This window comes from Hemitrygon akajei, chromosome 16, assembly GCF_048418815.1.
Source record: "Hemitrygon akajei chromosome 16, sHemAka1.3, whole genome shotgun sequence".
Classification (NCBI taxonomy): Eukaryota; Metazoa; Chordata; class Chondrichthyes; order Myliobatiformes; family Dasyatidae; genus Hemitrygon; species Hemitrygon akajei.
In genome coordinates, this window is record NC_133139.1 from 2,955,503 (window position 1) to 2,981,367 (window position 25,865).

Consider the following 25,865-nt stretch of genomic DNA (forward strand, 5'->3'; position numbering starts at 1 on the left):
CTCTTGAATTTAGAGCAGGGGTTCCCCAACCTTTCTGATGCCATGGATCCCTACCATTAACCAAGGGGTCTGCAGACCGCAGGTTGGGAACATCCAGTTTAGAAGAATGAGGACAGATCTCATCAAAACTAAGTTTGCTAAAAGGGTTTGCAGGCAAGGTGAAGGGCAGTATGTTTCCTTGGGATGAGGCATCCAACTGGAAATGCTGTATTCAGGATGGCACTGCACTTGGATCCATCCTGTCTTGAAGTCGGCGATGATTGCAGTCTTGAGACATTGCCTCCTTATCTCACACTTGGGAGATGTAGTTGCACCCTTCAAGTTTTTGCAAATCTAAAGTTCCATTTGCTCCACAAACTCCTTAAAATAATTATATAAACTGACCTCAGCAGATGGAGTGGCACTGGAGATGGACAGGATAGTTGGCTACTTTGAGAAGGGGTTTAAATAAAGATGTGCCTGCTAGCAGATTCTGAAGAGCATTCCTGCCCTCGATAGGTTCTCCTCTGTGCCTGGCTCTTAGCAGAGTGATTGCGAGAGTAATGATGCATCTGGCGAGGGGAGGTTTTTAAAAACGCAAGATAGTGAGAGACCAGACATACTATGTTCAAAACTGTTTAATATCATTTCCTGTACACAAGTGCGAAAGAGAGCAAAATAGTTGATACTGTGATTCTGATGCAGCACAAAGATTTAAAAAAAACACAATAAATATCAATATGTGAGATAGTCTATATACCTTGATACATGTCTATAAAGTGACGCTAGGCACAGGATTACCTGTACATAAGGTGACTCAAGAAAAAGGTGGTCAACTCTGGGCAGCTGGTATTAAGTGAATCCCTTGAGGACGAGGGATATAGGTGTACAGTAAAGGAGGAAGTCAGAAGAACAAAATGGAACATAAGATATTTTTGGCAAATAGGTAGAAGTATACTATGAGACTTTAGAAAACTGTAAATAGGGAGGGAATGGGGCTTTCGGTTCAGAAGACATTGGGAGTTGGGACAAAAAGACATTGGTGAGGCGGCAGCTGGAATATTTTTGTTTTGTTGTTTCAGTTAGTGAACATTGTGGGCATGATATATTGGGGCTGAAACTTGTGGGCTGCCTCCAGCACATCCTTAGGTTACTAACACAAACCGTGCTTTTCACTGTAAGCTTCCATGCACATAAATCTGAATATGAATCTCCTGCAGAAATAAGAGTTGTTGACCGGTCGTATGGAAACTCAATACCTGATGATACTCTCCCTCCTGTCAAAGAGATTATGTTAAAAAAAACAGGGTCCATGGAAAGGGAAAATGCTGACTGAATGAGAGCTGGCTCTAACTTGCCTCATGATGGCAACCGACAATCAGAAGCTTGAACATGAGGACTTAACTGAAACGAGAGAAGGGAGAGATGGCGTCACAGTAGCGTAGCAGTTTGCGTGACACCAGTACAGCCTGGGAGTCGAAGTTTGGAGTTCATTTCCAGTGACCTCTGTGAGGAGTTTGTCCATCCTCCCCATGGAATGCATGGGTTTCCTACCAGTCTAAAGACGTACTAGTCAGTAGGTTAATTGATCATTGTAAATTGCCCCACAATTAGATCAGGGTTAAATTGGGGATTGTTGGGCAATATGGCTCAAAGGGCCGGAAGGCCTGCTCTGCTCTGTATCTCAATAAATAAATACAGTACACTCCTTTAGAGACAAGTTCATCCAGCGGATTACTATGCAAGGGAATAGTGGTGGGGTGGAAATACTACTCTACCAAAGGAGGTGCAAGGTGCTCCTTCCCTCCGCTAGCCAGCAGGTCACCTTGGGCAAGGTGTAGCACCTGCTTACCACCCCCCCTCCCCTGGATCTGGGTGACATGAAGCCATGGGGGTAGGTGATGGATGATCGTATGAGCATATCACAAGTCCTGGTTGTGTAACCACTGACGCCAGGCAGACAAACTCTTAAGAGTATTGATAAAGGCTGAAGTTACCTGCCCTGTAAAGACACTGCCCAGAAAAAGATGATGGCAAACCACTTCTGGAGAAAAAATTGCCAAGAACATTCATGGTCATGGAAAAGACCATGATCACCCACATCATACAACACGGCACATGATGATGATGGTGCTATGCAAGGCAAAAATAGCACAAGAGCATTACAAGTTTAGATTTATAAATTTATTTTAAAAATTCCCTGATATATAGAATAAAAAAACAAAGTTAATCCAAATGTAATAGAGAGCTAAAAACACAGCGACAGACAAGTTCTGTTTACATAGATTCATATTTACAAACCAATCTACCCCGCTTCACAGTGGCATTATCACTGAAGTAGGGAATCCTTTATATCTCAAAACATCAAGACATCTATAAACTATTGTAAAGGTTCAGTGATGCTAAAACACAAATTATTTGTTAACAAACCTGCCATAACAATGATTCAAGGAAACATAATTGCACAGAAATGGTTTCACTAGATACATGATGTAGTAGGTATTAAAACATTGTCTCTGTCTAAGAACACACTGAATTGTCTGTACAGAACTTCAAAGAACTGCAAAAAAAAATCAAAACAAGAATTAATGCGATATCTAGTCAATTGTGTCCTACATAGTACAGGGATGTAGGTGGTGAAGTGCCAGAGTTACTGCCTAGTTGACTCTGAACCTTGTAAATATTAATTGTGCAGCATACAATATTTGTGATTGAATTCAAAAATTCAGCCATTTTATTGTGTTTAATTTGCTGTTGCCTGTATTAGACAAGTTTCTACTTCCTTGGAGGCACAGAGCACAGAATTTTTCACTGACCCCCCACCACCCATTGTTTTGGCCACTGATGGAACATTCAGATGTAGGAGGACAGGTGCTCGATGGGAGTAATTTTTCAGGTACAAGTGACTGTCTGGAGACAGGGCAGTTAACACCCATCTTTACCTTTCAGGAGATAAGGCCCAAAAGGCCTGGCAGGTATCTCTTATCCCAGAGGTGGGAGCACTTTCGCACAGATCAGACAAACCCAGGGACCTTCCCAGACTCTAGTACCAAGACCACTGGGGTGTTCACCACGGTCACAGTAGGGATAATGAGTAAGGGGAAGAGGAGAAGAGATGGTCAAAAAGAGGAACGACTGAGGTAGAGGTGGTATGTGCCAAGCTCTCTAACACTGCAGGGCTGAAGATAAAGCTGCTTCCTCCCAACCCAAATTTAAAATGTCATTGATGAAGCCTTAAAGGACAAGACTGCTGCTGTTTCACAGGAGGGAGCCACAGCCTTACTCTCAACCAAGATCTGCTGCAAAGGCCAGTGTCACCTCTCCCCTCCCTGCTCTGGACCCAGGTCACTTGGCCGAAATCCAACTGGCCAACATCTAACACACTGCCCTGTCCATGGGTTTTATATTGGGGTGCGAGTAATGGTCATTGAACAGCGAGTTGGTGGCTGGGTCTTGATCTAGGAAAGGGCTGAGGGCAGGGACGTGCCTTTCAGACTGTCCTCCACCAAGGGATCCTTCAACGATGTTCAGACTGTGTAGTGTAGGAGCATCTACCAGCTGTGACCTGGTGCTGTCCCATCCACGCTGGTGATAAATAAATCCAGCATGACAGAATAGCATAGCAGACTTGATAGGCTGAATGGTCCAATTCTGCTCCTATGCCTTAGATGTGGGTAATGAAAATATCATAGTCATAGGGTAAATGGTTTTAAGTCAAAAGAAAAATATCAGCCATTGGATTAAATAAAATACACTTTATCTAATCTAAAACACAAGAGATTCTGCAGATGCTGGGAATCTTTAGCAACACACACAAAATGCTGGAGCAGCTCAGCAAGTCAGGGAGCATCTATGGAAATGAATAAACAACCGACACTTCAGGACAAGACCCTTCAACAGGAAAGAAAGGGGGAAGCAGCCAGAATAAGGTGGTGATTTTGGAGGGGGGGGGGTGTTGAGAGAAGGAAGACAAGTGAGAAAGTGAGAGGTGAAGAGGGGGAATTCTGGCATGCTCTTCCTTCCTTTCCAATCCTGAGGTGTTGACTATATATTTCCTTCCATAGATGGTGCCCGAGTTCCTCCAGCACCTTGTGTTACTCTTTATCTAATCTATATATATATTCATATAAAATAACTGCAACCCTTCCCGTAGATGCATGTCTCTGCAGAATCGTACTTTTCAGGTACCCATGGGCTGAGACTGAAAGTACAGTCTCCAGGTACACACTACAAACTGTGCACAAGCCGGGGTCACACTCACTACCTGCCCCCTCCTTCAGTGTCACCCTGCTGCTCTCTTTGAGGAGTTGGCCCTGGTTCTCACACATCAGCTGAACAGCACTGTGACCCGCAGTGTTGGCAAGTGTGGTCCAGGAGGGTGAAGGACCTGTTCAAACCAACCTCCGACTGCCAAGACACACAGCAGGGAAAGATCTGAGCGATCCTGCTCGTTGCCTGTGGACTGAGGGTGACAGCGTTGGGACTGGTTGGCAGAGATTATGCCCACGCAGAACCCGAGTCACCACAGCATCAGGTTACACAGATCAGACAAGGACAACTGACAACACTGATGTGACTGGGAACAGTGCTAACCCCTGTGGAAGCTGGTTGGACTACAGCATTTATCCTCACAGATGAGGCTTGAATAATTTCCAATAAAAAAAAATTGAGTTAGTTGCTTCACTTTTACAACGCATCTCCATAACTGCCGTGGTGGGCTGTTTGGGAGGAGAGGAGGAGGAGCTATGTGAATAGGTATTTTATAAAATAACTCTGCCATGGATGGTCCAACTCGGCTGTGGGAGAAGGGATAGGTAAGGGACTAGCAACACCATGCTGTGTAAAAAAAGAGCTATAGAGATGCCTACAGAAACTCCAAAGATCTCATCCTTAGGAGAGGGAGGATCTTCAATGGGCGACTTGGAAACAACGTGAAAGACTAGCTGAGGCAGAAGACTGGCGACCATATGCCCCAGTAGGGGTGATAGGCTCAAGTATCTGAAGAGTTACTTTGGTTACTCTTTCCATAGAAAGCTGCCAGACCAGTTGGATACTTTCAGCATTCTCTGCTTTTATTTCAAATGATGGCAACTCATGATGATTGGTTGAAAATGTCAGTCCTCATGATATATGGAGATCAATTCTAGGGCTGAGTTTATGAGGGAAGTACATTGAATTGATGGCGGAGTTTAATCAATAGAAAGAGTCAGGTACCAGGGATGTGCTCTCATACCCTACATGCCAGCCACAATTCTTCTCTTGATCCAAGGACTGATAGAACTCGTATCTCAGAGCCACATACCATTCTGCTATGGGGCTGTTTGGGCAAGTACCAACTTCAGCTCAAGTTGGGGTTAAAAGCAACTTTATTTTTGAAAATTAAAAAGTTATTGTTTTGAGTTTATCCTGTAATTACCATTGACTTTGCTCATGAAACAATGAGAGCTGCTGCAGATACAGGGCAGCTGTGAAGGGATGAACAAAAAGGGAAGGGGAGAAAGGAAGGAGGGGAGCACCACATGACTCAAGGCAATCTCCCTTTAATATGACTGCTGAGCACAGCTCACAGAACTATTTTTCTATTAGATAAAAGCACAGGAATAAATAGAAATAACTCAATGGGTCCAATAGTTTCTGCGTAACGAATCCATGATCTAGTATTGGCAGGACTACCAGCTGTACTGATGGAGGTATGGGGGGAACAGAGTGAGCAATGGAGGGAGGGAGGGAGGGAGGGAGTGAGTGTGGATTTCAGGGTGGAGGGGAGAAAGGAGGCCACACATCAGACTAGAGTCAGAACATTGCATGGTTAGTTGGAGATCCCTGACCAAGCAACCTGAAACACTAGTCTGAAGAAGCACCTCTGAGCTGCAGAAATAGAGTCTGCCAAACATTGTTAAACATGGACATGAGCTCCAGGTACAGGAGGATTAATTACAAGCTTCAGAACTTTCCATGCACAGAGGTCCAGCCTTTTTATCAGAACTAATAGTGAGCACCGTGAGGAAAGGTCATCAGCACCAACTCAGCAAAACTGTTTGCCAGTTACCAACTCCTGATCTAACTACTCCACTATTCAGAGATGGGGCAGTTCCCATGGCAACCAGGGCCTGGGCACCAAATGAGATGGTCTAAAACATTCAGTGCCAAAAAGGAGTATGCCAGGAGGGGTTGACCCCAGCCAGCCCCTCACCAGCTGGAAACAAATTACTTGTTGCTTAGAAACAGACCAGTTGAGAAAACAGGCAACTCAGCAAATGAACATGTTTGGATTAAGAAGAGATAATAATGATTCCCATATTCAAACTAAAGCTTTTTTTTCGCATCCAAGTGCTCAGCACAGGGAAAGGCTGAACTGCAGAAACAAGCAGGTAAAGGTGTGGAGAATACTGGACCACTACAGACAAACACTCTCCCGGTCTGCTTGCCCGGCAGTGATTAGGAAGGCGATATTTAAATCTTGTTTCATATGTTGCCTGGTTTGAGGGGTGATGGGTTCCACAGAAGTTACACCTTCGGTTCATAGTAGACTAGCGAGGCTGGTGGTGGGTCCATTCTGAGCTTGGAACTGCACAGGAAGAGGCCCTTCTGTCCACTGTAATACAAAATATGATGCCATGTCAGCAACAACAAAGTCCACACCAGTACCGTACCCCAGTGTTGTACAGTGACAGACCCGTCCCCACCAGTACCATACCCGGTGTTGTACAGTGACAGACCCGTCCCCACCAATACCATACCCGGTGTTGTACAGTGACAGACCCGTCCCCACCAATACCATACCCCGGTGTTGTACAGTGACAGACCCGTCCCCACCAGTACCATACCCGGTGTTGTACAGTGACAGACCCGTCCCCACCAATACCATACCCCGGTGTTGTACAGTGACAGACCCGTCCCCACCAGTACCATACCCCAGTGTTATACACTGACAGACCCGTCTCCACCGGTACCATACCCTGGTGTTGTACAGTGACAGACCCGTCCCCACCAATACCATACCCGGTGTTGTACAGTGACAGACCCGTCCCCACCAATACCATACCCCGGTGTTGTAGTGACAGACCCGTCCCCACCAGTACCATACCCCAGTGCTATACACTGACAGACCCGTCCCCACCGGTACTGTACCCCAGTGCTATACAGTGACAAACCCGTCCCCACAAGTACAGTACCCTGGTGTTATACGGTGACAGACCCATCCCCACCGGTACCCTGATGCCACTATCACCTCAGTGAATAAGTGTTAACCCAGAACCCTCCAGCATAGCACTTCATGGTCTAATTTGGCTTCATCAGTTTACACCCCAATGAAACACAAAGATACACACACATGAGCTGAATTTCCCAGAAATTTTGGACACAGCAGGATTTAAATTTTTTCCTGTTCGATAGCACTAGGTCAAGTTTGAAGTGACAGCAGCTAATTGCAAAAAGGAAGCTTAGTGAAGAATCACCCACAGCTTGCCATTTAGGGCAACACCCACAAAGAGCTGGAGGAACTCGGGAGGTCAGGCAGCATCTACGGAGAGGAATTAATGACCAACATTTTGGGCCGAGCCTTCATCAGGCCTTGAAGGAAGGGGGAAGATGTCAAAATAAGGTGTTGGGGGGTGGGTGGGTGAAGAAGGACATTGCAGAAGGTGATGGGTGAAGCCAGGTGGGTGGGTGAAGGACATTGTAGCAGGTGATGGGTGAAGCCAGGTGGGTAGGTGGGTGGGTGGAAGGACATTGTAGAAGGTGACAGGTGAAGCCAGGTGGGTGGGTGAGTTGGTGGAAGGACATTGTAGAAGGTGATAGGTGAAGCCAGGTGGGTGGGTGTGTAGGTGGAAGGACATTGTAGAAGGTGACAGGTGAAGCCAGGTGGGTGGATGGGGGGTGGGTGGAAGGACACTGTAGGTGACAGGTGAAGCCAGGTGGGTGGATGGGGGGGTGGGTGAAGAAGGAAGTTGGGAGGTGATAATTGGGCAAGGCAAAGGACTGGGGAAGGAGGACTCTGATAGGACAAGAGAGTGGACCACGGGAGAAAAGGAAGGAGGAGGGGCATCAAAAGGAGGTGATAGGCAGGTGAGGAGAAGAGGTAAAAGGCCAGAGTGGGGAATTGAAGAAGAGGGAAGGGGGAAGGGGAGGGAGAAAAATTACTGGAAGACAGGGAAATTGATGTTCATGCAATCAGGTTGGAGATTACCCAGACTGAATATGGGATGTTGCTCCTCCAATGTGAGTGGCCTTATTGTGGCAGTAGAGGGGGTTGCAGACTGCATACCTGCTGCACTTGATGACCCTGTGATCTCCATCTCAGAGGCCAATGTTAGGCTGTCTTTAAAGAGAGTGAACCCTCACAAGGCTGAAGGTTCCAATGGAGTACCTAGTATGGCTCTGAAAACCTGTGCCAACCAACTAGCGGAAGTATTCAAAGACATTTTCAACCTCTTTTTGCTACGGGCGGAAGTTCCCACTTACTTCAAAAAGGCAACAATTATACCAGTGCCTAAGAAGAATAATGTGGGCTGTCTTAATGACTATCACCTGATAGCACTCACATTGACAGTGATGAAATGCTTTGAGAGGTTGGTCATGACTAGATTGAACTCCTGCCTCAGCAAGGACCTGGACTCATTGCAATTTGCATCTGCCATTGACCTACTGTGGCGACAGGCAATCTCAATGGCTCTCTACACGGCTTTAGACCACCTGGACAACAAAAACACCTACGTCAGGATGCCTTTCATCGACTATAGCTCAGCATTTAATACCTTCGTTCCCACAATCCTGATTGAGAAGTTGCAGAAACTGGGCCTCTGTATTTCCCTCTGCAATTGAATCCTCAACTTCCTAACCGGAAGACCACAGTCTGTGCGGATTGGTGATGACATACCTTCCTCGCTGATGATCAACACTGGTGCACCTCAGGGGTGTGTGCTTAGCCCACTGATCTACTCTCTATATACACATGACTGTGTGGCTAGGCATAGCTCAAATACCATCTATAAATTTGCTGATGATACAACCATTGTTGGTAGAATCGCAGGTGGTGACGAAAGGGCGTAAAGGAATGAGATATGCCAACTAGTGGAGTGGTACCGCAGCAACAACCTGGCACTCAACGTCAGTAAGACGAAAGAGCTGATTGTGGCCTTCAGGAAGGGTAAGACGAAGGAACACATACCAGTCCTCATTTGAGGGATCAGAAGTGGAGAGAATGAGCAGCTTCAATTTCCTGGCTGTCAAGATCTCTGAGGATCTAACTTGGTCCCAACATATCGACGTAGTTATAAAGAAGGTAAGACAGCGGCTATACTTTATTAGGAGTTTGAAGAGATTTGGCATCTCAACAAATACACTCAAAAACTTACATAGATGTCCTGTGGAGAGCATTAGGGCTGCATCACTGTCTGGTATGGAGGGGCTACTGCACAGGACCGAAACAAACTGCAGAAGGTTGTAAATCTAGTCAGCTCCATCTTGGGTACTAGCCTACAAAGTACCCAGGACATCTTCATAGAGCGGTATCTCAGAAAGGCAGTGTCCATTATTAAGGACCTCCAGCACCCAGGGCATGTCCTTTTCTCACTGTTACCATCAGGTAGAGGTACAGAAGCCCGAAGGCACACACTCAGTGAATCAGGAACAGCTTCTTCCCCTCTGCCATATGATTCCTAAATGGACATTGAATCTTTGGACACTACCACACTTTAAAAAAAAAATAGTATTTCTGTTATCGCATGTTTAAACAAAATCTATTCAATATACATAATTGATTTACTTGTTTATTTATTAATTTTTCTTTTCTATATTATGTATTGCATTGAACTGCTGCTGATAAGTCAACAAATTTCACGTCACATGTCCGTGATAATAAACCCGATTCTGATTCTGATGTCAGAAAGGGAATGGGATAGGATGGCTGGTCAGGTGCTGTTAAACAGCTCCTATAAGAATACTTGAAGGGACTGGTTTGGGGAAGCTATTTCTGCACAGAATGGACAGCACTGAGGGAACTGTACTTACATTGATCAGATTGTGTTCAGGGAGGCTACAGGCTTCTATGTGGTCGTTGAGAAGCTGTTGAGAAAAATTTTGATGCATCTGAGCAGCTTCATGGGCTTCCATGGAGTTCCCACATGCCTTGTTCAAATCTAAGAAAAAGAAATCATGACTTAAGTCACACAGCAACACAAACACAAAGTACTAAAGCCAGTCTGTGCCGCATATTATTCGTACAATGAATGAAATAAAGATAAACTGTCACATGTACATCAAAACATATAGTGAAATGCACTGCTTGCACCAACAACAAAAACAGTCCGAGGATGTGCTTGCAAGTATCGCCACGTTTCCGGCATCAACAGAGCGTCTCCCTAGCTTACTAACCCTTATGTCTTAGGAATGTGTGAGGAAACCGGAGCACCCGGTATAATCTACGCGGTCACAGGGAAGAACTATAAACTTTTTACAGATGGCTGCAGGAATTCAACCCTGATTGCAGGTACTGTAGAGTTATACTAACCATCAAGGTAACATGCCACCCCTTAACAATAGGAGAGAAAAGAAAGTTATAAAGAATGGGGAAATGACAAAGGTATTGCGATTAATTGGATTGTGTTGGAGAAGCATGATTTTCTCACTTCCTGTAGTGATTTCACAGGATATCCTGGGACAGCACAAGGTAGTACATAAACAAATGTCCTCCACAACTATCTGCAGACGTGAGTGCACTCCTCAGCACATTGAGTAAGAGGGGCTGGGTGTTACACATTTATAAATATTGTTTCTGGAGAGAGCCAAAGGTGTAGTTTCAGTCACAGACAATGCAATGGTACAAAACATTACGGAAGATGTACAATAACCTCTCAAATGAGCTTGAGATTTCAATTGGATTCTCTTATCTTGGTTGAAGTCCTACACCACCATGTTTAAGAACAACTACTTTCAGTTATTGAACCAACCAGCACAACGCTAATCACTGCAGTTTAGCATCACTACAACCACTTTGCACCAAAATGGTCTTTAAAATTATTTTGTTGTTCTAATAGTGTTCTTTGTTAAATTGTGTTTATCTTTATTATTGATGTCTAAGATAAGTGGTACAGATTGAGTGGATAGCCAGGGTGGAAATGGCTAATAATTTTAAGGTGATTAGAGGAAAGCACAAGGGGATGTCAGAGGTGGGCTCTTTACAGAGAGTGGTGACTGTGTTGAACACCCTGCCAGGGGTGGTGGTGGAGGCAGATACAAAGGGGCAAATTAAGAGACTCTTAATGATAGAAAAAATGATAGAAAATGATAAATGATAGAAAAACAGGGTGATAACTTGGGAAAGGTTAGATTGACCTTGGAGTAAATGAAAAGGTCAGCACAACAACATGGGCTGAACGATCTGTACTGTGCTACTTGTTCAATGTTCAATTTATGTTTCTCTCGTGAATGTTGTTCAACATTTTAGGAACAGTTCCTTCTCCCCAGTCATCAGATTTATGAATGGTCCATGAATAATACCTTGTCATTCTTTTGCACTGTTTTTGTGTAACTTAGTAATTTTTATTGCACTGCTACCACTAAACAAATTTCATATTTCAATAATAATAAACCTGTGATTTATAATGCTGTGTACCTGTGATGTTGCTGCAAGTAAGATTTTCATTGCACCTGTGCACACATGCACTTGTGCAAATGGCAATAAACTCAACAAGACTAATAATTGTCATTTTTTATATGGGAACAGAATATGGAACCTTTTTAACCTGTTAGTACTTTTTCCTATGGCATGGTTTAATATTTCTATTTAAACTGCTCTTATACAAGCAAACGCTATAGTGACAGAGAATGCATTTGTTGAACGTTGGAGGTGTTGCAGCAACTAGTGGCCCAATAGCTGGGACACAAAAGGCGACACCTGGTGGGGCAAAGTGGCACCAACCCATTCTACACCAAGGGTACGGCGAGTTTAAGATTTGCATTACTGCACCTACTTACATGCATTCAGGTTACAACGGTATTACTCAACAACCAAATATTGTTGCTCATCATAAACAGACACTCCTTATGTACAGAGACTTCCGTGCCTAGTGTCACTTTATGGAAATATAATCAATGTATACATGCTCTCTTATGTGTTTATTTTTATTGTGTTTTATTATTATTGCATTTTTTAATCTTTTTTTGCCGCATCAGATCCGAAGCAATGATTCTTTTGTTCTCCTTTATAGTTGTGTACTGGAAATGACATTAAACAATCCTGAATAGGTGCTGCCTGACTTGCCGAGTTCTTGCAGCATCTTGGGTGTGCTGCTCAAATATTGTGGCTAGTGTTTTGCAGAAGATTGGCATAGAGCTGCTGGAATTTCTCCAGTGGCAAGTGTGACCACTACATGAAAGGAATAATAAGGTTTAGGAGTGTTTTGGTTATGGTAGATGGTGGGGGGTTGATGTTCTTGAGCAGAGCAGAGCAGGTATCCTTGACCAAAGGACAGTGTCAAGCCCACAGTCACAGGGGAGCAGCTCAGATTTCAGCAAAAGCAATTCACTAGAATTAAGAATGAGGGGCGACCTTGTTGAAATCTATCGAATGGCGAAAGGCCTTGCTAAGAGTGGATGTGGAGAGGATGTTTCCTATGGTAGGAGAGTCTATGACTGAGGACACAGCCTCAGCCTAGACGAGCGTCCTTTTAGAACAGAGGAGGAATTTCTTTAGCCAGAGCGGTAAATCTGTGGAATTCTTTGTCACAAACAGCTATGGGGGCCAAGTCTATAGTATATGTATATTTAAGATGTAGGTTAATAGATTCTTGATTGGTCAGGGCATGAGTATATAAGGGGAGAAGGCAGGAGATTGGAGCTGAGAGGAAAATTGGATCAGCCATGATGAAATGGCAGAGCAGATGCAGTGGGCAAATGGCCTGATTCTGCTCCTATATCTTATGGATCCCTGTCCAATGGACAGTATCAAGCCCACAGTCACTAAGGGAGCAAAAGCAGGTGTCCCTAACCAAAGTACAGTATTTAATCCACAGTCACCAGAGGAGCAAAAGCTGAACTGACTGTTTAAAAAAAAATTACAAAATATAAACTTGCAATGAAAAAGTGGATTCAACAAGGTCTACAAGTGCATGTACAGATAAAAAGACTAGTGAAAAGAAATGCTGATCCATTCCTGTCAGTAAAGGTAAAGTTATATTGGGGAACAATGAGAACACAGGGCAATTAAATACTTTGGATTGGAGGTTGTTCCTTCCAGTGTGTGTATAATATATGTACATGTATGTGTGTGGATAATATAAACACAAATATATGTTTTTTAAAAATTTTGCAATTGTTCTCTTGCTATCATATGTGGTATGTGTTGTGTATGATTGTTGGTACTGTGATTTGCACCTTGGCCTCAGAAGAATGTTGTTTCATTTGGCTCTATCATGTGTATGGTTGAATGACAAACACTTGAAGTTTGCTTCTGTCTTCATGGCAGAGAGCACAAATAAACACCTCAAGCCATGAAGAAACCAAGTCTAATAAAAGGAGGATATTTTCCCCCCAAAGCATTTTAATCTTAATTATTTTATTTTAACCATTTTCAAATTTGACTTCAAGTTCAGTAAGGCAAAGATGAAAATCAGGTATGCCAGTTTCCAGTTGAGTTGTGTTATTCTGTTAACGTAAAACACACGTTCAAATTCAAGGCCAGGGAAATGGAGCATTCAGAAGTCAGGAATTAGACTGTTATCTATGCCCTCTACCATGGAGACAGAACCAAAGTATTCACTCCGTGCTCCGTGTTCTCATTGTTTCTCAATACAACTTTCCCTTTTCTGAAAGGAATGGATCAACATTTCTCTTGACTAGTTTTTTGTATATAAACTTGTAGAACTTTTAAAGTCAAGTCCACTTTTTCATTGCAAGCTTATATTGTACTTTTCCTATTCAAATTAAACAGTTGCGTCAACTAGCTGATGCCGGAAAAAACAGAGACTTTCCCTGTGATAGCAGGTAAAAGTTGCTACTGAAAAGCAGCACATCCAGCAGTGCAATACTCCTTCAGTACTGTCACAGGGGATTCCTTAGGGTTGTCATAGCTGGGTGGAGGGGGTGGTAGTGGGAATAAGCTCCCACTACCTATTAAACACACAATGGTGCACTTCTCAATAGCCACAAACAATCAAGTCCAGCTCCTGGCCTTCACATGTGGCTTAGTTACCAAGCCCAGCAGAACAGTTTCTACTGACAGGAGAAGAGTCAAAGGCAGCTTATTAGTGCGTTAAAACCAGTCACTTTGGGCAGATGGGGCTCGTCAGCCGTGGTTGACAGTTCACCTAGGAGAAGGAAAACTGATCTCAAACCTCTACTGCCTTGTGGTTATATCCACTCACGGGGAAGGCTTCTGGAGTATACCCAGAGGAGAAATCCTGTCCCCAAAGCAGTCCTATATTGAGCTCAAAACTGACTGGCAATTCCACTGGTACCAAACTGCATCAGTCTCTGCCATTCCTTTGGATTCATACACAGCGTGGAGAGGGCTAGCCTGCTACATGGGCAACAGCTTGATCTCCATATCGTACTTCCCTGGCTTGTGCATCAAATGTAGACAGCTAGGGCCAACGGAGGGCCTCAACTGTTACAGGGAGCACAAGGGTTACTTTTGCCCATCATCAGTAACCAAACAAATTCTCCATTTTCTTAATGGTGGATAGGATGGAGCAGAAAACTGGCGGAATCTCATCAAGCTGGTTTCACATAAAAACTTATGGGTGGAGATATGCAATTTCCACCGGATGACTGGTCATTGGTCTGTCATGTGACATCACAGGATTGGTCAATTTTGCGGGCTTGTCCATTTATCAATTAACATTTGACCTATTAATTCTGTGCACGTGAAAGTGTTCATTTTTTTCTCTCTTCGAGTGATTAAGAGTCAAGCAGACCTATTTGGCTGCAATGGACAAGATAAAAAAAAGTTATTTAATAGTAACAGAGTATATTGACTGACTGCATCACAGGCTGGTATGGAAACACCAATACCCTAGAATGGAAAATCCTACAAAAAGTAGCTGAAGTGACCCAGTCCATCATGGGTAAAGCTTTCCCCACCATTGAGCACATCTACGTGGAGTGTTGCCACAGGAAAACTGTATCCATCATCAGGGACCCCACTACCAAGGCCATCCTCTCTTCTTGCTGCTGTCACCAGAAAGGTGGTATAGGAGCCTCAGGACTCACCACCAGGTTCAGTAACAGTTATTACCCCTCAACCATCAGGCTCTTGACCAAAGGAGATAACTCCACTCACCCCATCACTGAAATAGACTCACTTTCCATCTCAGTTTCTGATATTTAGTGCACATTTATTAATACTACTTTTATTTTATTTTATTTTAGTATTTGCAGTTTTGTTTTGCACACTGGTTGATGCAGTCTTTCATTTATTCCATTATGCTTTTTGGAGTTATTGAGTATGCCCACAAGAAAATGAATCTCAGTGCTATATATGGTGACATATGTACTTTGAAACTAAATTTACTTTAAACTTGAACTATGGGTTTGAGGAGATGGTATGTCAAAGACTTTTGCAAATGTTTACAGATGTACCACGGAGAGCATTCTAACTGGTTGCATCACCATCTGGTATGGAGGGGCCTCTGGAGAGAACTGAAAAAGCTGCAGAAAGTTGTAAACTCAGCCAGCTCCATCATGGTCACTAGATTCCCCAAAATCAATAATATCTTTAAAAAGCAATGCCTCAAAAAAGCAGCATCCATCATTAAGGACCGCCATCACTCAGGACATGCCTTCGTCCCAGTTCTACCATTAAGGTGGTGGTACAGGACTGTACACACATGCACAAAGTTTCAGGACCAGCTTTTCCCACCACCTGATTTTGAAAGGACAATGAACCCCTATATATTACCTCACTATTTTTCTCCCTTTTTCTCTTTTCTCACTATATATTTAATTTAAAACTTTTTATATACACATTTTTATTACAATTTAAAGATTTTTTTATGTATTGCAATGTATGGTTGCCACAAAACAAATTTCACTGTACTGTATGATGTACACCAGTGAACCAGATTTTGAGCTGTAAATCAGTGGCGACACCAGGAGGAAGTGATTAGTACTGCATCAGCTTGACACAACTTTCTAAAATTAAAAGCATTGCACACAAAATGCTGGAGGAAGTACAGTTGATGTTTCAAGTTGAGACCCTTTGGCAGGACAGCCCGATACACTGACTGTAGTTTTTTCACATAGATGCTGCCTGCCCTGCTGAGTTCCTCTGGCATTTTGTGTCCGGTGCTTGGATTTCCAGCATCTACAGATTTTCCCTTGTCTATAAAATTAAACAGGGCTGGAGACAGATCTTCAGGAGCTGAGATAACAAGCATTCCTCTCTAGCCAAGGAAATTACATTTTCTGGGGTGCAGTTTTAGTACAGTAATCCAATATATTAGTGCACCAAAACAATCTGAAGGCTCAAGGTGGTCTTCGGTATCCATGTTATTAGGTACACGGGCTTGTTAAGGCAAAAACCTAATCAGCCAATCATGTGACAGCAACTCTGCATAAAAGCATGGAGCCATGGTCAAACATCAGAACGGGGAAGAAATGTGATCCAAGTTACTTTGTCTGTCCCCAACAATCATTCCACAGTTAACATAGTGAGTATCCCAGAAACTGCTGACCTCCTCGAATTTCTCACACACACAGTCTCTAGAGTTCACAGAAACATACAAAAAAACATACAAAAAAAAAATTGAGTGAAAATGGCAGTTCTGTGGGTGAAAACACTGTTAATCAGACAGGTCAGGGGAGATGGCCAGAGTAGTTCAAGCTGACAGGAAGGCAACAGTAACTCAAATAATCATGTATTACTACAGTGGTGTGCAGAAGAGCATCTCTAAATACACAACAGATCGAACCTTGAAGTGGATGGGTTACATTAGTAGAAGACCATGAACATACACTCAGTGGCACTTTACAAGGCACAGGGGGTAGCTAATAAACTGGCTACTGACTGTACATACACCCCATCCCTGGGTGGCCCCCCATCAGGACACTGAGGCACCGGAACACTTTAGACAAACATTTTAGAAAAACTCCTCAAATTTAATGAGTTTTGTAATTGCTAACATCTATAAACCCTACAAACTCTCTGCTCAAGTACAGAAAAAAACTTTCTCTCAAGAACCCGATGAGAAAGGCAAGGCAGAGCTGGGCATCACTTACTGAAGCTAGAATAAATGGCTTCAGCCTTGGCTTGGAGTGGTGAAAGGCCGAGGGTGGGGATAATCCAGCTGATAGATGTCTGGTCCTTCATTTATCCACCAGCCAAAGCCCACAGCTAGATTAACACGCTAAGCTGTTTGAGAGAGCAGTTCAGAGCCAACCAAATTGTTGGGTCTACTGTCAGTGGACTCAAGCTAATTATGGATTCATTTCCATAAAGCAACACATTTTGAATAATATTCCTTCCTGGTTTTCAGTAAGCACAGCAGCAATTGAACTGCAAGACCATATATAAGCAAGACCAAGGAGATGGTGGTGGACTTTAGGAGATCTAGGCCTCATATGGAGCCAGTGATCATTAATGGAGAATGTGTGGAGCAGGTTAAGACCTACAAGTATCTGGGAGTACAGTTAGACGAGAAGCTAGACTGGACTGCCAACACAGATGCCTTGTGCAGGAAGGCACAGAGTCGACTGTACTTCCTAAGAAGGTTGGCGTCATTCAATGTCTGTAGTGAGATGCTGAAGATGTTCTATAGGTCAGTTGTGGAGAGCGCCCTCTTCTTTGTGGTGGCGTGTTGGGGAGGAAGCATTAAGAAGAGGGACGCCTCACGTCTTAATAAGCTGGTAAGGAAGGCGGGCTCTGTTGTGGGCAAAGTACTGGAGAGTTTAACATCGGTAGCTGAGCGAAGGGCGCTGAGTAGGCTACGGTCAATTATGGATAACTCTGAACATCCTCTACATAGCACCATCCAGAGACAGATAAGCAGTTTCAGCGACAGGTTACTATCGATGCAATGCTCCTCAGACAGGATGAAGAGGTCAATACTCCCCAATGCCATTAGGCTTTACAATTCTACTGCCAGGACTTAAGAACTTTTTAAAAGCTATTATTAATGCTTTTTGAGATAGTGATTTAGATGCATATCATATATATTTTTTTTACTGAGTTAAGTATTGTATGTAAGTAGTTTTGCTACAACAAGTGTATGGGACATTGGAAAAAAAGTTGAATTTCCCCATGGGGATGAATAAAGTATCTATCTATCTATCTATCTATCTAATCCTCTGAATTACTAGTCAAATATCAGCAAAATGCAGCTGCATCCTTGTAGCAGACAAGATATTTTCCCAAGCAGTAAGGCTGATCAACACCTCCTCCCACTAACCCACCCCTTCACAACCCCAATCACCACTACTTTATCATTTTCCATCAGTCATATTATGTACAGACACTCCTATGCCTAGCGTTGTTTTATGGACAGACAGTATATAAGCTATCTTATGTATTTATATTTGTGTTACTTTATTATTATTAGGACATTCTTTATCTTGGCGTTGTTTTTATATTATGCTCTTCATCTTACTGTATTTTTTGTGCTGCATTGAATCTGAAGTAACAGTTATTTTATTCTCCTTTACACTTGTGTACTAGAAATGACATTGAACAATCTTGAATAGACACATTCCAGGAAGATAAGCGGGTTGATAGTGATTGATAGAGAATGTACATTTGTCCTTACATGCAAGCCATCTTTTCCCTAATCCTGCACTACTGCTTAGTGTTGTAGAGCAATTCCTCACTTACCCCTCAGCAATGCCGATGACCACAATTGAACTGACATGTCTGGGATCTTGCTGGCCAGCTGCATGGCTGGTACCACCATGTTATTGCTTTCCTGCATAAAAGAAACAGTTACTTTGTAAAACTCAATACGTTTATATATTTGCCTAGGAAAAGCCATCACCCTGAAATGTTAACTCTTCACAGATTCTGCCTAAGCTGCAAAATATTTTCAGCATTTTCTATCTGGGACCAAATAGACCATTACAGCACCATACAGGCCTTTCAGTCCACTATGTGTAATCAGAGAGGGAAAAAACATTGAGATAGTGCTCAAGGATTTATTGCCTATTCAGAAATCTGATGTCAGAGGGGAAGAAGCTGTTCCTGAAATATTAAGTGTGTGTTCAGGCTTCTCTACCTTCTCCCTGATGGTAGAAATGAGAAACCATGTCCTTGATGATGGGGGTCCTTAATGATGTCTACCACCTTTTTGAGACAATGCCTTTTGAAGGTGTCCTCAATGCTGGAAGGCTAGTGCCCATGTTTGAGCTGGCTGAGTTTAAAACTCTTTGCAGTTTTTTCCGATCCTGTGCAAATGCCCTCCATACCAGACAGCGAAACAAACAGGACTAATGAAAGGTCTCAGCCCAAAACGTCAACTCTTTATTCCTCTCCATAGATGCTGCCTGACCTACCGAGTTCATTGTTACCTTAAAGTGAATTTGCTTTAAGCAATTCTGTCAAGTAGCAATGGACGAGCAGTTAATTTGTATTTAGCAATGTTGATGAGTGGCAAGTATGAATTAGGACTTCAAAAACTGTTACCACCCTCCTTCTCAGAAGTGCTGAAGAACCTGGTACACTGATCAACAAGGGGGTGATGCCTCAGCTTGATAACTCATTATAAAAATGCCCCTCCAACATCACAGCACCCTTTTACCACCACAGGATTCCGACCCTTATTCTCTGGGATGGTATGAGCCAAATCTGCTAATGAATCAGGAAGTGTGTATGTGAGAGAAACCCATTGAGTCTCAGTGAAGAGGAGCAGCAGAAAATGGGTGTGAGATCCTGTTTAGGAAGCCACCAGGAGGAAAAGCAAGAATTAACCCATAACTACAATCTGTGGATACAGAGTTCAACAGGCTCAAAGACCTCTACATGGTGTGGTACTCCATCAAGACCAGTGACACTGAAGCAGCACTGTGAACATCACTTCAGTCACCTTCTCAGATTTTCAAACAATCAGACCCACCCAATCTCTAAGCACAGCTGTGACGTTTCCAACTAGAAATATTAAACTCACCCTATGGTTTCCAAGGGCATAGAAGATGTGACCCAGTAATACCAAGGAACAAGCTGTTAATCGATTCAAATCTTCTGCATTTGACATTTTTAAAGTTTCCCGTAGAAACCTCCTAAAAAGCAAAGAAGAATTAATCATCTGTGAAAAGAGTGAGACACAGCAGGGATCAGTTGTCTTTTCACTGACTTGGGTGGTCTTTTTCTGGGAATTACATTTCATACCAGCCATGGTTCTCAGTCCTCTGTTGCAAGTCAAGCTGCCTTGCTGTTTAGTAACAATACAGCTAATAAGACGATAAGACCTAGGAGCAGAATCACTTAATTCAGCCCACCAAGTCTGCTCAACCATCTCATTATGGCTGATTTATTATCCCTCTCAACCCCATTCTCCTGCCTTCTCCCAATAATTTTTGACTTCCTGACTAATCAAAAAAAAAAACTATTAACCTCCACAGTTTTCCAAGACAATGAGCTACACAGAATCACCACCCTCTGGCTAAAGAAATTCCTCATTCGTTCTCTATTCCAAGATTGTGTTCGCTGGTTGTAGACTCCCTCACTATAGGAAACATCTTCTGCACGTGCACTCTTTCTAGGCCTTTCAATATTCAATAGGTTTCAGTGAGATCTTCCTCCACCCAGTCCACCCCGGCAATTTTTCTAAACTCCAGTAAGCAGCAAGTACAGGCCCAGAGCCATCATGTTAACCCTTTCCATAGAACCACAGTACACTACAGTACAGTACAGGCCCTTCAGCCCTCCATGTTGTGCCGACCCATATAATCCTTAAAAAAAAGTACTAATCCCACACTACCCCATAACCCTCCATTTTTCTTTCATCCATGTGCCTGTCCAAGAGGCTCTTAAGTACCCCTAATGCTTTAGCTTTCACCACCATCCTTGGCAAATCATTCCAGGCACTCACAACCCTCAGTGTAAAAAACTTACCCCTGATGTCTCCCCTAAACTTCCCTCCCTTAATTTTGTACATATGCCCTCTGGTGTTTGCTATTGGTGCCCTGGGAAACAGGTACTGACTCTCCACCCTATCTATGCCTCTCATAATCTTGTAGACCTCTATCGTCCCCTCTCATTCTTCTATGCTCCAAGGAGAAAAATCCCAGCTCTGCTAACCTATATTCATATGACTTGTTCTCCAAACCAGGCAACATCCTGGTAAATCTCCTCTGCACCCTCTCCATAGCTTCCACATCCTTCCTATAATGAGGTGACCAGAATTGAACACAATACTCTAAGTGTGGTCTCACCAGAGATTTGTAGAGTTGCAACATGACCTCTCTACTCTTGAACTCAATCCCCCTGTTAATGAAGCCTAGCATCCCATAGGCCTTCCTAACTACCCTATCAACCTATGCAGCGACCTTGAGGGATGTATGGATTTGAACAAGGTCTCTTTGTTCATCCACACTCTTAAGTAACTGACCATTAATCCTGTACTCAGTCTTCTGGTTTGTCCTTCCAAAATGCATCACCTCACACTTGTCCAGATTGAACTCCATCTGCCACTTTTCTGCCCAACTCTGCAGCCTGTCTATATCCTCTCGTAACCTTTGACAACCTACAGCTCCATCCGCAACTCCTCCAATCTTCATGTCATCCGCAAACTTACTCACTCTTCCTTCTGCCTCTACATCCAGGTCATTTATAAGAATCACAAATAGCAGGGGTCCCAGAACAGATCCCTGAAGCACTCCACTAGTCACCAACCTCCAGGCAGAATACTTTCCTTCCACAAGTACCCTCCACTTTCTTCCTTTAAGCCAATTTTTTTAATCCAAACAGCCAAGGTTCCACTTACCCCATGCCTCATGACTTTCTGGATGAGTCTCTCGTGAGGGACCTTGTCAAGAGCTTTGCTAAAGTCCATGTAGACCACATCCACTGCCCTACCCTCATCAATTTCTTTTGTTACCTCTTCAGGCTCAATCAGAGTACTCAATCAGGCTCGTGAGGTATGATCTTCCCTTCATAAACCCATGTTAACTATCCATGAATAGACTGTACTTCTCCAAATGCTCGTAGATCCTATCCTTAAGAATCCTTTCCAGTAGTTTGCAGACCACTGACGTAAGACTCACTGGTCTATAGTTCCCAGGTTTCTCCCTATTACCTTTTTTTAAACAAGGGAACTACATTTGCCATTCTCCAGTCCTCTGGCACTTCCCCTGCAGCCAAAGAGGATTCAAAGATCATGGCTAATGCTCCTGCGATCTCTTCTCTCAATTCTCACAACAACCTGGGGTGTATCATATCCGGCCCTGGGGATTTATCAATCTTAATGTTTTTAAGAAGATGCAGCACTTCTTCTTCCTTAATCTCCACATTGCCCAGCACACAGGCCGGCTCTGCTTCGGCCTCATCCTGATCAAGATCCTTTTCACTTGTAAATACTGAAGCAAAGTATTCATTTAGGACCTCCCCAACCTCCTCCACCTCCAGGCACATGTTGCCCTCTTTATCCTTTAGCGGCCCCACTTTTATTCTCGTCGTCCTCCTGTTCTTCACATACGCATAGAATGCCTTGAGGTTCTCCTTAATCCTACAAGCTCCTTCCTGGCTACCCTATATTTCTCATGAGCCCCTCCTACTTCATGCTTCTTATATCTAACATATGCTTCCTTTTTCCTCTTGATGAGTTGCCTTACTTGTTTCGTCAGCCACGGTTCCCTTTCTCTACCATTTTTTCCTTGCCTTAGTGAGACAAACCTATCCTGAACCCAGCTCAAGTGGTCCCTAAACTTCTCCCACATTATTTCTGTGCTTTCCCCTTTGAACATGTTTCCAATTTACTTTCGCTAGTTCTTGTCTCATCCCTTCAAAGTTAGCCCTTCCCCAGTTAAGCACTTTGCCATTTTGTCTGATTTTATTTCTTTCCATAGCTATACTGAAGCTAAGGGAGTTGTGGTCACTCTCACCAAAATGCTCCCCCACCAAGAGGTCTGTCACCTGTCCAGGTTCCTTACCCAGAACTAGATCCAGTATAGTCTCTCCTCTCGTCGGCCGGTCCACATACTGTGTCAGGAATCCTTCTTGAACACACCTGACAAATTTAGCCCCATCTATCCTCCTTGCACTCAGGAGGTGCCAGTCAATATGAGGGAAGTTGAAATCACCCATAACTACTACCCTGTATTTCCTGCACCATTCTAAAATCTGCCTGCTTATCTGCTCCTCGGTGTCCCGAGGGCTATTTGGGGGCCTACAGACTACTCCCAGCACAGTGATTGATCCCTTCCTATTTCTGACTTCCACCCAGACTGATTCCGTGGACACTCCTTCTGCAGCGTCCTCCCTTTCTATAGCCGTGATACTATCCCTGACCAGCAATGCCACTCCCCCCACCCCCACCTTTTCTACCTCCCATCCTATTCCTTTTAAAACACCTGAACCCCGGGACCTGCATCATCCAATCCTGCCCTTCCTCCAACCAAGTTTCAGTAACAACCACAACATCGTAGTTCCACGTACTAATCCATGCTCTAAGTTCATCCTCCTTGTTCCTAATACTCCTGGCATTGAAATAGACACATTTCAACCCCTTTAAATGGCTACAATTATGTTCTGTCCCCTGCCTGTCCTTCCTCATCAACTCAGAACTCTTAGCATCATGCCCTTGTCCTTCTACCTTAATTGCTACACTCACATTCTGATTCCCACCCGCTGCCAAACTAGTTTAAACCCTCCCCAACAGCTCTATCAAACCTGCCCGCCAGGATATTGGTCCCCCTGGGATTCAAGTGCAACCTGTCCTTTTTGTACAGGTCACACCCGCCCCAAAAGAGGTCCCAATGATCCAGAAATCTGAATCCCTGCCCCCTGCTCCAATCCCTCAGCCACGCATTTATCCTCCACCTCATTCTATTCCTATTCTGTCGCATGGCACACGCAGTAATCCCAAGATTACTACCTTTGAGGTCCTGCTTTTCAACTTCCTTCCTAACTTCCTGTAGTCTTCTTTCAGGACCTCTTCCCTTTTCCTACCTATGTCATTGGTACCAATACGTACCACGACCTCTGCCTGTTCTCCCTCCCACCGCAGGATATCTTGGACGCAATCAGAAACATCCTGGACCCTGGCACCTGGGAGGCAAACTACAATCCGAGTTTCTTTCCTGCGTCCACAGAACCGCCTGTCTGAACCCCTGACTATAGAGTCCCCTGTCACTACTGCCTTCCTCTTCCTTTCCCTACCCTTCTGAGCCACAGGGCCAGACTCTGTGCCAGAGGCACAGCCACTGTTGCTTCCCCCAGGTAGTCCACCCCAACAGTACTCAAACAGGAGTACTTATTGTCTAGGGGTACAGCCACAGGGGTACTCCCTAGTACTCTCTCTTTCCCTCTCTCTCCCCTTCCCCTTCCTGACTGTGACCCATTTGTCTGTCTCCCGTGGCCCCGGTGTGACCACCTGCCTACAACTCCTCTCTATCACCTCCACACTCTCCCTGACCAGACGAAGGTCATCGAGCTGCAGCTCCAGTTCCCTAACACAGTCCCTTAGGAGTTGCATCTCGATGCACCGGGTGCAGATGTGGCTGTCCGGGACGCATCTTTCATTCAGGATCATTCTTGTGAACCTCCTCTGGACACTCTCTGATGCCAGCACATCTTTTCTTGGATATGGGGTCCAAAAGTGCTCATGACTCTTCAAGTGTGGTCTGACTAATGCCTTATAAAGCCTCAACATCACATCCTTCCTTTAATATACCAGTCCTTTCGAAATAAATGCTAACAATGCACTTGCTCGATTCTTTCTTCCACTGAGCCCCCTACAATTTAGGAGTTGCAGCCATGAATACCCTCTGCAACTGAGTGTCTCCAGCTTTAATGCTTAATGTCAAACGAGGAAGCTCCTCCTTGACCTTAGCAGATTCTACAGACAGCTGAAACATTCCTGCATATTAAAGAAACTACATGCTTTAGGTTGTCATAGCCGGGGAGACGGGTGGGGGGGGGGGGGGGGGGGGGGGAAGAGGATGAGTGTTCGTGGGGATAATTCCCACAACCTATTAAATGCTCCAAACTGTATGTGTCTCAAATAGATGCTAACAACCAAGTCCAGCTCCTGGCCTTGACTGTGGCTTAGCTACTAAGCCCGTAGACCATTTCTACTGATAGCAGAAGGGGTAAACCCAGTCACTTCTGCCAGATGGTACTCATCAGCTGTAGTTAGTGGCTCATCTGGAAGGGAAACTCCAATCTCAAATCTCCACTGCCTTGCAGTTATACCCACTCATGGGGAAGGCTTCGGAATAAACCCAGAGGAAAATTCTACAGCTAGAGTCCCTTAGGCAGTCCTATGTTGAGTTCAATGCTGACTGGCAACTCCTGCAATGCCACTAATCCCAAACAACAGCGGTCTCTGCCACTCCTTTGGATTCATTAGCTACGTGCAGGGGGAGCCTGCTGCATGGACAACAGCATGCTCTATCCTGGCTTGTTGACTAACTAGGACTCAACATCCATGGTCAACGCCGACCACCACATGCTGACTGTGATTGAGTGGGTCTGGGCCATGCACCAAACATTAGAGTCGGATGGTTAGCTGTAACTCTTCAAAGGCACAGGTGAGAAATGGTCACACAGACCCAAGCAGCAGAGGATCACTGGGACCTGGCAGTGAGCTCCAGCAGAAAGCATTACTCTGATGGAGGGAGCTGACACAAGTGGACAATCAGACTTTTAAAAGTCACTTAAACAAAAGTATGAATAGGTTCAATGATCCTGAAGGCACATATTTATAGCATCAATACAGTTTGTTCCCAGAGGCAGGAGTCAG

At 44.1% G+C, this 25,865-nt stretch overlaps 1 protein-coding gene across 1 annotated transcript in view; it reads right to left on the reverse strand.

Annotated features, from left to right (window-relative positions):
* Window positions 1-602: 602 nt before the first annotated feature.
* mau2 (MAU2 sister chromatid cohesion factor) overlaps window positions 603-25,865 on the reverse strand; it is a 71,088-nt gene continuing 45,825 nt past the window's right edge. The window contains exons 16-19 of the mRNA XM_073068127.1: window positions 20,070-20,181; window positions 18,785-18,875; window positions 9,991-10,118; window positions 603-6,574 (exon numbers count right to left, since the gene is read on the reverse strand). Of these exons, the coding sequence (XP_072924228.1) occupies window positions 6,500-6,574; window positions 9,991-10,118; window positions 18,785-18,875; window positions 20,070-20,181 (406 nt within the window). The 3' untranslated portion in view covers window positions 603-6,499. The remainder of the gene's footprint in view (window positions 6,575-9,990; window positions 10,119-18,784; window positions 18,876-20,069; window positions 20,182-25,865) is intronic.